The following is a 12,043-nucleotide window of genomic DNA, read 5'->3' as shown; positions in this document are numbered from 1 at the left end:
GAGCTCCTTAAATCCCTGGGACTCGAGAGTGAGCATGTTCAGGTCCCGGGATAAGTAGTCAATGAAATGCTTGATGTAAGGGTGGTGGGAGATGAAAAGGGATTCAGGTGATTGCAGATCACTTCATAGTGAGGGAAAGTAGATGAATTAGAATGAGTATGGCTCAGAATTAGGATTCTCTGAGGATTTGGGGTCTGCTGTGTTTGTGAAGATGGTATGGGTGGTTTAAACAGGATATAGAGAGGATATTATGTGCAGGGGCTAGGCTGGAGTGTAATGGTCACCAATGACAGAATAAAGGTGGCAAAGGAGCATGGAAAGCATGGATTGCTTGGTACTAAAGAGGAGGAGGAATGGGAGAAAGTAGAGATGAAGGATTTGCTGGGGAAATGTTTAGAGGAGGAAAGTCCAGAAAGTAATGGTATAATTGTGGTAGGTGAGGCTCAGATAAAAAAAGGATCATGATAACACAGTGTTAAATTTTGTTGAACACTGGTTATAACACTGTTTGTCCCTTTGAAAATAGGGGGCAGCACCTGTGTTTTTACCTGCAGTGGTTAAGAAAGGAGAGGGAAGATTCCCCCTCTCTAATTCTTTCGCGTCAGTGGCATATAAGCTGCTTCCCTTTCGTCCAATCAAGGAGGTTGAACGGGGTTTCATGCGAAGAGAGTGGCAGCACTTGATGAGTTCTTATTCAGATCAGTCTTCCCATTCCCAGGGATCAACAGGTCTTGTAAAGGGTGTTCATTGGCTGAACACCCTGGGAGGTCTGTAGCCACTTTGCCTCCTGCCACAGATGATGGCTTACATTTGGCAGTGGTGTATTGTATTCAGGTGCTCATACTTACTGACCCGGCCTTGCTCGTACCATCACCAGGAGAGTCAGCAGCAGGGCTTGCAAAACATGTATTCATAATAATACTAGAGCTTAGGAAAGGTACAGTAACCACATTCAATTGGTAAACATTCAGAGCTGGTTTGCCCTCCGTTAGGTAGCTCAATTTAAATAGCATCACTCAAAAGAGTGGAGGTGATGCCATTTGCTTAAGGTTAGCAAATAAACTTTTCGGATCTATAAAAGGTACATGGGTTTTTGCACTTCCTCTGTCCACATGAACCTGCAGGTTGTAAAGTGTTCTTCAAGGTTTGTGGTGGCTCTGAGGGTTCTCTACCACATCTTCCTAGATGACGTGTGGACAAAGAGGAGCATAGAGAATTTCTCACTTGTGTTTTGTTCAGCAACTCCACATCCAGGTTCGGACTCGGTGCAAATCCACATCCAGGCCCGGAATTGTTGACCTGGGGCACCTAAAAGGCATGCACTTTAAAATATCTTGCTTTTTAATTAAAATTCTGGATTTCTTTTTACTGGTAAATAAAGCACTACTTTTTGGAGAATAATATATAAGGGAGTTTTTGAGAGAGACACTGATCATTAGCCATAAGTTCTACGAGCAACCACCATAGATATACAGCCTGTAGTTGGAAAATCAATAGTCTTAGGCCCTAATTCCTACTTTGTCAGAATGAAGGTTTTATGTATCATACCTCATGAATAACAATACCATGGGGTACATTATTTATTATGTGCGATAAATTGCACCTAGAACGAGTTATGGGTGATTTACAAGTTTAACACAACAAAATCTACATGGGATAGTAAACACTGACGGTTGCTCGCATTGCAAATTGGTGAGGCAACGACGGATAAAAAAAATGGAAGAAAATTAAAAAATATAAAACTGTTCTTACCTGCTGCTCTGGCGGCCGTCGCTTTCCTCCTCTCTCCTGATCCTCGACTCCGTCAGTCCAGGCCTGGTGTACACTGCGCAGGCTCCCAGATGACAATCCAGACGCTTCTCTCATGCTGGGCATACTATTACCCAGCATGAGAGAAGCACTGGGATTGGCCTGAGTGGCCTAGTTTGGCGCTCAAACAATGCCTGGGTTGGAGAAAGGCTAAGTGCGCATGTCCGTTTGGCCGTCCTAAGACTGCCGTCCAAATCGGCATGCCCATTACTCCTCCCTAAAGCTGAAGATGCGCCCCGCCCCGACCCGGCTGGTTCTGGCTCAGTGAAGAAGAAAATGATAATAAAATAGTTTAATTGTTATTTTATTTTTCACTTTTGCCTCTGCTGGCTTTCAGCAGTGGGGCGACGCTCCTCCACCTTAACGGAGGAGCCGCCCCTGTTGGTAAATACCATACACTTTCACCTGACTCATTTCTTCAGACGTGACCGGGTGCAGTAAATTCCATCCACCTCACAGTCTGGCCTTAGTAGAACATGTATATATATACCTTGTGTAAAACAGGACAAGATCTCTTTGAATCTCGGACGCGTCAGAGCATTGACTAGAACAGGGATAGTCTAGGGAGGGTCATTGGAGTGCGTGATATGGAGTTGAAGAGATGGGATAGTTGGGATACTGGTTGGAAGATTGTGAATGACTTGTAGTCGCTGGACACAGGGCATCTGATTACGTGCATTATTGACTCTGCTGCCTGATTCTCGGGGCGAGAGTAAAGTTAATATTCTTTTTTATTTCTTGTGATCTTTTCTAGGTTTTCCGAATTTGCATGTGAATGACCAAATGACAATAATCCAGTATTCGTGGATGGGGCTGATGATCTTCGCCATGGGGTGGAGATCGTTTAAAACTGTGAATTCCCGAATGCTCTACTTTGCGCCCGATCTGGTCTTCAATGAGTAGGTTTCATTCATTTTACACATAAGCCACCACTACAGCAAAACATGTACCCAAGAGCATCAGCCCTGCTCCTGTGCCTGTGATATTACTGATGCTGAGCTTTGAGTAAATCATACACTTGAGATGGGATGTGACTGTATTTGTAGCTTCTGAACATGATTCATGAAGCAATATTACTAATATTTGTTAAACTGCTGCATTTCTTCAATTTCATGCTCTGAGACATAGTGTGTCCTTACAATAGGAGTTGTTAAACTTTGATTCTGTTGCTTTCTTATCACCTTTTAAGATTAACTTTAAAAACTAACATTCTGAAGCCACCATTATTCTAAGCTTCCCTTAATTTGTGTGGCTCCTAGTGGCAAATGTCTAAAGCTGTTAACAGTAGTGTAGCTGCTCTTCCTGTGACTGTGCAATGCATTGTGTTTTGAAGAACATATTTTGTAGGGAAAAGTGCAGCTAAGCTGAAGTGCACACAATGGAGTAGGTAGAAATAAGAGGGTTGGGGACTAGCTAAGGTGTCCCACAGGTACTGTGTTGAAAACTAAACCTCTATAACTTGTGCAAACATGGGGGTAAAGTAACCCGGTCAGAGATCCTCCAAAGAGGGCTGCAGTTCACAACAAGAGGCTCCTCCACAATCTTACAGTTGCGGCTAATCATTTTGATTTCTCAAAGAGGTCAAGCCAGCTAATTTTTTTAAAAGGGCAGTTCTGTAAAGACTTGTTTTCTCTCTGCTCACTGGTGTATTATTTATTTATTTATTTATTAGGTTTATAAAGCGCGACAGCTACCCAAAGGGTTTCCTGGCGCTAAAAAAGGCAGAAAGCAACAGGGCACTAACGAATAAAAATTATTGATTAAAGAGCCAGGTTTTGATGGCTCTACGGAAGCGAGCATAGCAGTTCTCAGCACGAATGTCGAGGGGGAGGGAGTTCCAGAGTCTGGGCCCTAAAAACGAGAAGGAACTGCCACCCATTCTAGATAGTCTATACTTGGGCACACAAAATACATTTTGTGAAGAGGAGCGGCGAGAGCGAGAAGGGACGTAAATCTTAACAAGGGACTGTAAGTAAGTGGGGGCAATCCCAGTCTTGATCTTATGCATGTAACTCAATGCCTTGAATTTCACGCGACTCTCAACTCTAAGCCAGTGTAGCTCGCAAAGGCGTTCTGTGATGTGGTCAGTTTTTCGACATCCGCAGAGCAGACGTGCGGTGGCGTTTTGAACTAGTTGCAGCCGTTGCGTGACAGCCTTGCTTGTCCCCAGGTAGAGTATGTTGCCATAGTCCAACCGGGAGGTCACCAAGGCGTTCATTAAGGATCTCTGGGTGTCGGACGGCAGCATCCATAAGACTTTCCTTAGCCAGCGCAGGATGGTGAAACAAGTGGCTGCCACTTTATTGGCCTGACATTTCATTGTTAGTCCATTATCTATAATCACACCCAGGTTGCGCACATGCTCTGAAGGAGATGGAAGTAAACCCATCTCAGATGGCCAATGCCTAGAACTCCAAAGTCGAGTTTTTGCCCAAGGTCCAGGACTTCAGTCTTCCCACCATTTAGTTTTAGTAGGTTGAGATTCATCCAATCGGATATCTCCCTAAGACCTACTTGAAGGGGGGAAGTGGAGGCCTGGTCAGATTGAGATACGGAAAAGACTATTTGTGAGTCGTCGGCGTAGGTATACAAAGTCAAACCAGAACGTTTAGCAATATGAGCCAAAGGAGTGACATAAATGTTAAAAAGGAGGGGGCTGAGGATCGAGCCCTGGGGTACTCCATAAGGGGAAGAATAGGTTTTGGAGGTGGTGGAATGTGAAAAAATGTGAAAGGTCCGGTCCGTCAGAAAAGATGCCAACCAGTCTAAGGCTTTGCCAGCGATACCCATGGCGGCGAGGGATCTGAGGAGTATATTGTGAGAAACAGTGTCGAAAGCTGCACTGAGATCAAGCAATATCAGTGCAGCTGTGTCTCCTCGATCTAACAAGAAATGGTGTTCACAGCTTCTTTGTGTTGGTTGTACAAATTGTTAATCTCACGGTGGGGTATGGATGGGTATGGCTGCGTGCTTGCTGCACAATACATTGTCTTCTCCATGGTTCCCCAATGTCAGTCCTGGAGGGCCGGATCCATGCCAGATTTTTAGCATATCCACATTTAGATACATGTAGTTAAAAATCTGGCATGGATCCGGCCCTGCAGGACCGATATTGGAGAACCCTGTTCTAAACTATGGCATGGACTACATGATGTCTGAGTTGGATGTTGTTAACATTTGGTATTAACCCTGAAAGCAGTCACCACGTCATGGAGCGGCTAAATATATCTAATCTATTAGCAGTGAAATAACTGAGCTGCGACTTTCCCTGTAGAAGGCTCTCTTGTGCCCCTGCTCATTCAGGTCCCACTCTTGATACAACCTTCTCAAAGCCCTCAGAGGATAAGGATCCTACTTGACTCACTGATAAGCTGATGCCGGAAACCTTTCACACTTGTGCCCTAGAGCTCTCCAGAGTCACTGAAGCAGGTCTTCCATCTTCCCAGTCTTTAGTGACAAAAAAGGATTTGAGCATTAGTAAGGTCACCCTTCAAAAAAAACATTGTTGTGGATGATGATGTTGTTTTGCAGAGTTACAAGTCCGGAAATCAAAACGTCAAAACGAGTGGCTAGTACTAGATGATCAGCACCACATATGGCCAGGATTAAAGATTACCTATTGAAGTACTGAAAAAATAAACAATCAGTACTTCACATCACCTAAATAAATGTGGGCTATCATCCAGGTGTGGCTCCTCCGTTGTAGCGGAGGAGCGTCGCCCCACTTAAAATCTCCCCAAAAGCCCAGAGATGGAAAATAATATGGTCATTTATTACCATTTTATTTTTCATCCCCCGTCCCGAATAGACCGTCAGGATGGGGGCGGTACCGCTGCTGAGTGACAGCAGCAGAGAGGAGGATGGACTGTCTGTGCACCGTTTAAAGTGCATGTCTTTTTGTTCGGCCGTCGCGACGGCCAGCCACACATACGCACTTTAACCTCTCTCTCTATCCCAGATGTAAGTCAGCTGTGTTAGAGCAAGTGGAGGCCTCCAGGGCGCTGTGTAGCAGAATGAGCAGCTGAGTGGCTTAACGTGGCAGTCCATAACGCGGGGCCACACTAGTGCAGTGTAACCAGGTGCTTTACAAGCTTATAACATAACAAAACAAGTGAGGGCGCTTCCTCCATTCAGGGCGCTGATCTCATTATCCCAGTTGTCTTAGTGTGCTAGGGATTTACAATTGTTCTCCTCCAGTTCACGCCCCTTCACAAAGCACCATCACCAGAGTATTAGGCTGAGGTAGAAACGCTTATTTAGGTCCTTATCATCTAGCTGGCAGCCCATCACACTCTCTCTCCATTTACATCCGTAGAAGAATAGAGACTGAAGGGGCATACTAGAAAGCTTGGGAGATTGAAGTTCTTTGCACCACCCATTGATGATCTCTCCACATTAAGGCTGTGAATGTGATTTTTCGCAGGTCGGATCGGCCTTAGCTTGGCCAATCCTTCTGGCTCAATGATGGACTCTGATCCCTTTGGCAGGGCTCAGCACTTGTTTGCCTTTCCGAAAAGAAATCTGGCCATGATACAGACTGCCTCAAAGGAAACCCCTAAAAACCAGCATATACACAAGTGCGCCAGGGTTACCTATTTTTTTTTTTACAGAGTTTTATATAGCGCAAACTAGACCCGAACCGAATCAGGTATCAGAGCGCTTTACATAGCACCAGTTACGTTACATGAGGACACACTTTAATTTTTTTAGGCACGGGGAGATTAAGTGATTTGCCCAGAATCACAGGAGTTTTTTTTTTTTTTTTTTTGGCGTCGTTACCGAGACTCGAACCTAGATCCCCAGGTCGGAGGTCGAGCGCCTTAGCCGTTAGGCCAACCCCTCTCCCCTATGACAACCAGGAACGGGCATGTTAAGCTTTCAGCACATATTTATGTGTGTCATTTGTAACTTGTTCAGGCAGTGAAGTTTTTGACAGACACTGCACAGTTATACTTCTGACAACCCCACTGGTGGTTTCAGAATTGTTCTAGTTGTATTTAGTCAGTTGCCCGTTTGAGCTTCTAACCGCTGGAGTCACTTACCTGCTGGAATAGATGGGTACTCTTTGGAACTGCTTATTTCCCGCCCTGAGTATTATAGTGAGGTACAGTCCTCTAAGCTCTAAGCTGTGGAGAAGTGTGGCTCAATGGTTAGAGCGGCAGACCCTGATGCAGAGGTCTAGCCCGGGACCAGGGTTCTATTCCCGCCTCGGCGGGTCTTGTGCTCAATTTCCTTGGACCTGATAATTCTCGCCTCGGTGCCTATTCTAATCATAAGTCCCACTCTGCAACTCTGGGCAATAGCTTGCTTAATCTCCACAACGGCCCCAACAACGCTAGGATGCCTGACTTCACCTTGGGGGTGCCCAGGAGTGGGCACTTCACAGGGAAAGGCCAGGATCAGTGGTCAGTGGTATTCATACAAGCGCCGAGAGGCCTCCGGGTAGTCGTGCGCTATACAAGTACCTCTACATTTACGTTTACATTTACATTTAAGCTCTAGAAACCTATATGCTTTTTGTTTTTGCTTTTTAGGATTATGTGGTCCTAAACGCTCATCATTCCTTCTTGTCTTTAGCATTACTGGATTTACACATTTTGCTTTGTTGACAACTCTTCAGAAAAAGTATTATAATATTCAGTTTTTTAGGCCAGTCTATAGGACTCCATAGTTGGCATTTCTGCAAGTTTGGAACAGCAGACAGCGCAGACGACCTGAGAAAAATGGAATGGAATGCAGCACAGAATAATGACCAGCAGCTGAGATGGAGTCAAGCAGTCCCTTCATCACTCCTTGTCCTGTGAGAGCAGAGAGCCTGGCCTGGATGTGCTGCCAGGCCCACTCTCAGCTTCCTTTCCTAGATCCTGCCTTTCATGTGAGGGGATGAAGCCCAGTGTATGGAGGGATGTACATCTGCATTATCCAAAACAGAGCACATTGCAGTACCTCCACAGGGCGGTGTCAGATTGTGTAGGTTGGCTATAGGAGCAGTCCTTGAATTAAGAGAGTCATTGTCACTGCACAAGAGGTTCCTACCCTTCAGTAGGGTCTGTGACAATGATGCAGGCTTGGCTTTTGTTTGCAGTCTGCATGGAAATGAGAATGGTTTATTGATGAGGCAAACAACGAATGTTAAACAGAAATATGAAACTGTGTCTGTCTTCCCCAGGTACAGGATGCACAAGTCCAGGATGTACAGTCAGTGTGTGAGGCTGCGACACCTCTCCCAGGAGTTTGGGTGGCTCCAGATTACCACAGAAGAGTTTCTTTGCATGAAAGCATTGCTTCTCTTCAGTATTAGTAAGTGGCATGGATTCCATTTAATTTTTGTTATATTTATGGCTGTTTCCATTTTATCCAAGCGATATAATATTATCTTTATGCAACTTAAGAACACAATGACAATAATTTAAGATTCAAAAATCTCCCATAAAACGCTGCCACTGACAGAGACGAGCCGTGTAAGGCAGCAGTGTGTGTATGTGTTGATATATGTGGGTATATGACTTTATATGGTGCCTACCGAGCTCCAAAGTGAGTGTTTTTTTATAATAGAGGTGGCGTGCATTGCGTTCCAGAGGTGGAGGGTGGATGAAGATGAGGATGAGGAAGGTTGTGAGACTGGCTACTGGGAGATTTGCAATTGGACCCAGGACAGGGTCCCTGATGGGGTGATGCGAATAGGGAGTCAGATATTTCAGGGAGAGGTATGGCGCAGGAGCCAGAGTGGCTGACTCGAGCACGGGGCTCGCGGTTCGATCCTTGGCGCTGGCGGCAGCTCAGCATCATGTGACTCTGGGAAATAGCTCACTTACCCCGAAGGCCCTGAAGCGCCTATTTTGTAAGTTTACACTTTACAAATGTAGAAATATTATTTTTGTCTTTGGAAGCAGATGTGCATTGCATTGCAGTGGAAGGTGGATGATGAAGTTGTGTTGGGTAGGCTTGGGAGGAAGGCACAGAGGAAGAGAGCTGTGGGACTTCCACCGGCGGAGGCTTGTTGTGGATGGTGAGGAGGGTGGGGCATTCCCTGGTGAAGCAGAATGTAGACGTATTGCTGGGGTGGAGGGCAGAAAAATGCGTGCAGGCGCGGCCTTAGGCATGTGTAAGCTGTGCACCTGCACAGGTCCACCAAACCCCAGGGGCCACCATGCCAATATATATCCTTAATATAATAATCCTCTGAGGATGGATACATATTTGCTTGGCGGCCCCTGGCAGGGAGTTGGCTGCTCTGTTTCACTGGCCTTCGCGCCCCGCCCGCACCCCCTCTACCGGGGCCCCCTACCTACGCTCCCTGCCCAGGGCCGCCATGAGCCTAGAGCCGCCCCTGATGTGTGTGTGGGGGGGAGTAGGTTTGTTAGGAAGGGAGAAACAGAACTGTAGGAAGCCGAATGGCGGAGCTCTTTTGTGGGTGGATGGAGTTGCGGTCAGAGATAAGTTGGATAATTGCATAGTTATTTAGGTCATGAGCAGAGACAAATAGGGGTCAGCAAGAAATCCAGTTGGCCCTCGCCAAACACCCAGCACACAAGCAGCAGATACCCTCCCCTTAGAAGAGCGACACTGAGCACGTCGTCTCTATATTTTAGTGTCATGACCCACGCCTGCCCAAACCCCATCTCATAAATGCCCACAAGGCAAGGGCTGTACCAAAGAGCACTGGACTCTGTTTTCAACGTGATTAAAGAAACAAAACTTGTCGAGAGACTGCTAGAGATGAAGTGTCTTCAGCGTGTTTCCTCCTATTTAAAGAATTGTTAAAATCTGCTTAATTTGTAAGTCAGCTATCCATAGTGACGTGTTAAGCTCTGTTGTAACCAATAACCAATGTTGTGTCATCGCACAGTAGAATGGACTCATAAAGTAACCTAAACCTTGACAAGAGTTAGTTACTGAACATGAACAGATGCAGGAAGGACCCTGTGTAGACATTGTTCAGAGTGCAGGGTAAGGCGGGGATGCCTTAGCCAGAGCAGTTCAAGATGAGGAGTCAGGACCAGGGCACACTGCAGCACTTGTACAACTCAAGATCAAACAAAGTATTTTTAAATAATATGAATGATTCCAAGTAAAATCGTTTCCCAAAATATGCATAGTAAAAAAATCATGAGTAAATTCACAGATAAGTTCAATATGTTTAACTGATACAGCCGAGTAGGTAGATCCTCTTCATAACAAATATAATAATACTCTTGACCCATCCCTCCCCCTCATCAGGCATTCTTGCTTTTTGCATGACTTTTCCAATGCATACATTTTGCTGATCCAGAAATCTCTGTATGCGAAACAGCATTTGCTTTTTTCTCGTTAAGAGCCCTCTAGGCATCCTGTAACCTCCTTTATGAATGTAGGAAATCGAGTAGACATTTCAGTCATCTGTCATGAAGCGTTATGACAGCTTTGGTCTCAACAGAAATAAACATTGTGCTGTCAGCGCAGAACAAGTGTAGTCTGTTATCAGTTCTTCTTTTAAAAGTGAATCTCTCCAAAGTTGTTTAGAGCTTGAAAGGCTTTTCATACGCATCACTCAAATATAGAAATCATAAGAAAGCATAGTCCCAAAAATGTCTTTCTAATGGATACTTCTTTAATTCGATTCCTCACCTTATCAATATAACCCAGGCACCAGATTGGATCACAAACGCATCATTATTATCTCTCCAGAGGCACCAGGTGAGGCCGTGCGGCTTCAGCCACAGCTTTATCAACCCGAATGTGACATTAACATGGAACATATTGGCACCAACTGTAGCACTGGAGTCAGTTTCTGTCTCTCAGGGTCTCACCAATGAAATTCCTCAGTATTTGTTCAGTGTTGTGGTCGAATTGTACCTTCTAGGATCTAGGGTTCAAGTCCTTTTCATGGTGTCACAGTAAGAATTTTTTTATTGGCTCCACAATACATCTGTGTGTGGTGTCTTTGGTCTAACCATGACCCCCTTTCCTGTGACTGTTGCTCCCCAGTGCATCTGAAGGCCATCAGGGAATAAGAAACAAATATTTTGACCTGGTCCTTCGAGGATATCCCAAAGCATTCCCTATGAGTTACCTTGCAAGGCCAAGTCACCCCAGGTGTCTTCTGATTAAAGCGCAAACCTCATCTTCTTCTTAGATAAAACGGTCCTGCGTTCTGGACAGTTCAGAGTCTTGGCAGAGCCAACCCTAGACGCTGAACTCTACATTATCTTTGTACTTGATCCGGTTCTAAAAATGGTCGAGTTGAGGTTCTGCCTCACTCTATGGACCTTGCATAGGCCTTCGGTGACCATGTTGGAGATCTTGGAGGTGACCTCTCAACCTTCTGGGATATACCCCAAGAAGGGATAATATGCCACAGGTTCTCCAGCTTTGAATACTCTGGGCCTAATGCCACATGATCCCACACCAACCCATTCACTGTTACAGACACATCCCAGACATCTGATTTTAGCACCACTTTTGAAACTTTTGAAGTCGGCTGATATCATCTCAGTAGGAAAGGAGAAGGTTCAGGCCTGTTTTACTGTCAAACTCTTGCCATAATCCCTCTCTAAGGCACAGAGATTGGCCTATAAGGTGAAAACGTTTGAATTGGACTCGGATGCCTTGGAGATGGCCAATGAGGATAAATGGTGCAACAAGGAAGATGTTTCAGAGGCAGAGAACCTCTTTCCACCCTCTAGCATATATGCACAGATTCTATGTGACTTACTGTTGGAAATGGGGATTCTGGTTGTGTAACTCCCTTACCCTGACTAGGGTGGTGGGTTGTGACTGGCTTAGGTACATACTCTAGCCAACCAGAAGGCCCATTTCTAACATTGGTGATCAGAGGTGAGGATAGGGCTTGAGCTTACGCAGTACCACAGTGACTCATTGTTGCACTACATACTCTGCACTAAGACCAGTACGCAACCACATACCGTTTCTTGTTCTTCGATTTTTTTTGTGACACCCCTTGAAAGTCAATCATGTCTCACCTGGATGACCCAGACGTTGCAGTAGAAACTGCATTTAGTTTTGAGAACTTGTATTCCTATACTGAAAGTGATTTGAACCAGTTCTGTAAGGATGTTGGTCTTCATATGAAGAATTCTGCCTGGAAGGAGGAACTGCAGGATGCCGTGATGGCTTTTTGGAAAGCCAAACACACTGGGGAGGGTGAGGAGGATGATCACGGACCACTAGTAATCGCAACACCTTTCCAGAAGGTGACATCCTGTAAACATCTGGACTTCCTTCAGAAGGAGTC

General features: G+C 45.3%; 1 protein-coding gene across 2 annotated transcripts in view; it reads left to right on the top strand.

Annotated features, from left to right (window-relative positions):
• AR (androgen receptor) overlaps window positions 1-12,043 on the top strand; it is a 530,339-nt gene that overhangs the window by 480,695 nt on the left and 37,601 nt on the right. For both annotated transcript variants that reach the window (XM_078640138.1, XM_078640139.1), the window contains exons 5-6: window positions 2,564-2,708; window positions 7,979-8,109. In XM_078640138.1, coding sequence (XP_078496264.1) covers window positions 2,564-2,708; window positions 7,979-8,109 — 276 coding nt within the window. The remainder of the gene's footprint in view (window positions 1-2,563; window positions 2,709-7,978; window positions 8,110-12,043) is intronic.

Source organism: Lissotriton helveticus, chromosome 4_2 (assembly GCF_964261635.1).
Source record: "Lissotriton helveticus chromosome 4_2, aLisHel1.1, whole genome shotgun sequence".
Lineage (NCBI taxonomy): Eukaryota > Metazoa > Chordata > Amphibia > Caudata > Salamandridae > Lissotriton > Lissotriton helveticus.
Note: the sequence above shows the minus strand (reverse complement) of the source record. Positions and strands in the feature narration are given on the sequence as shown.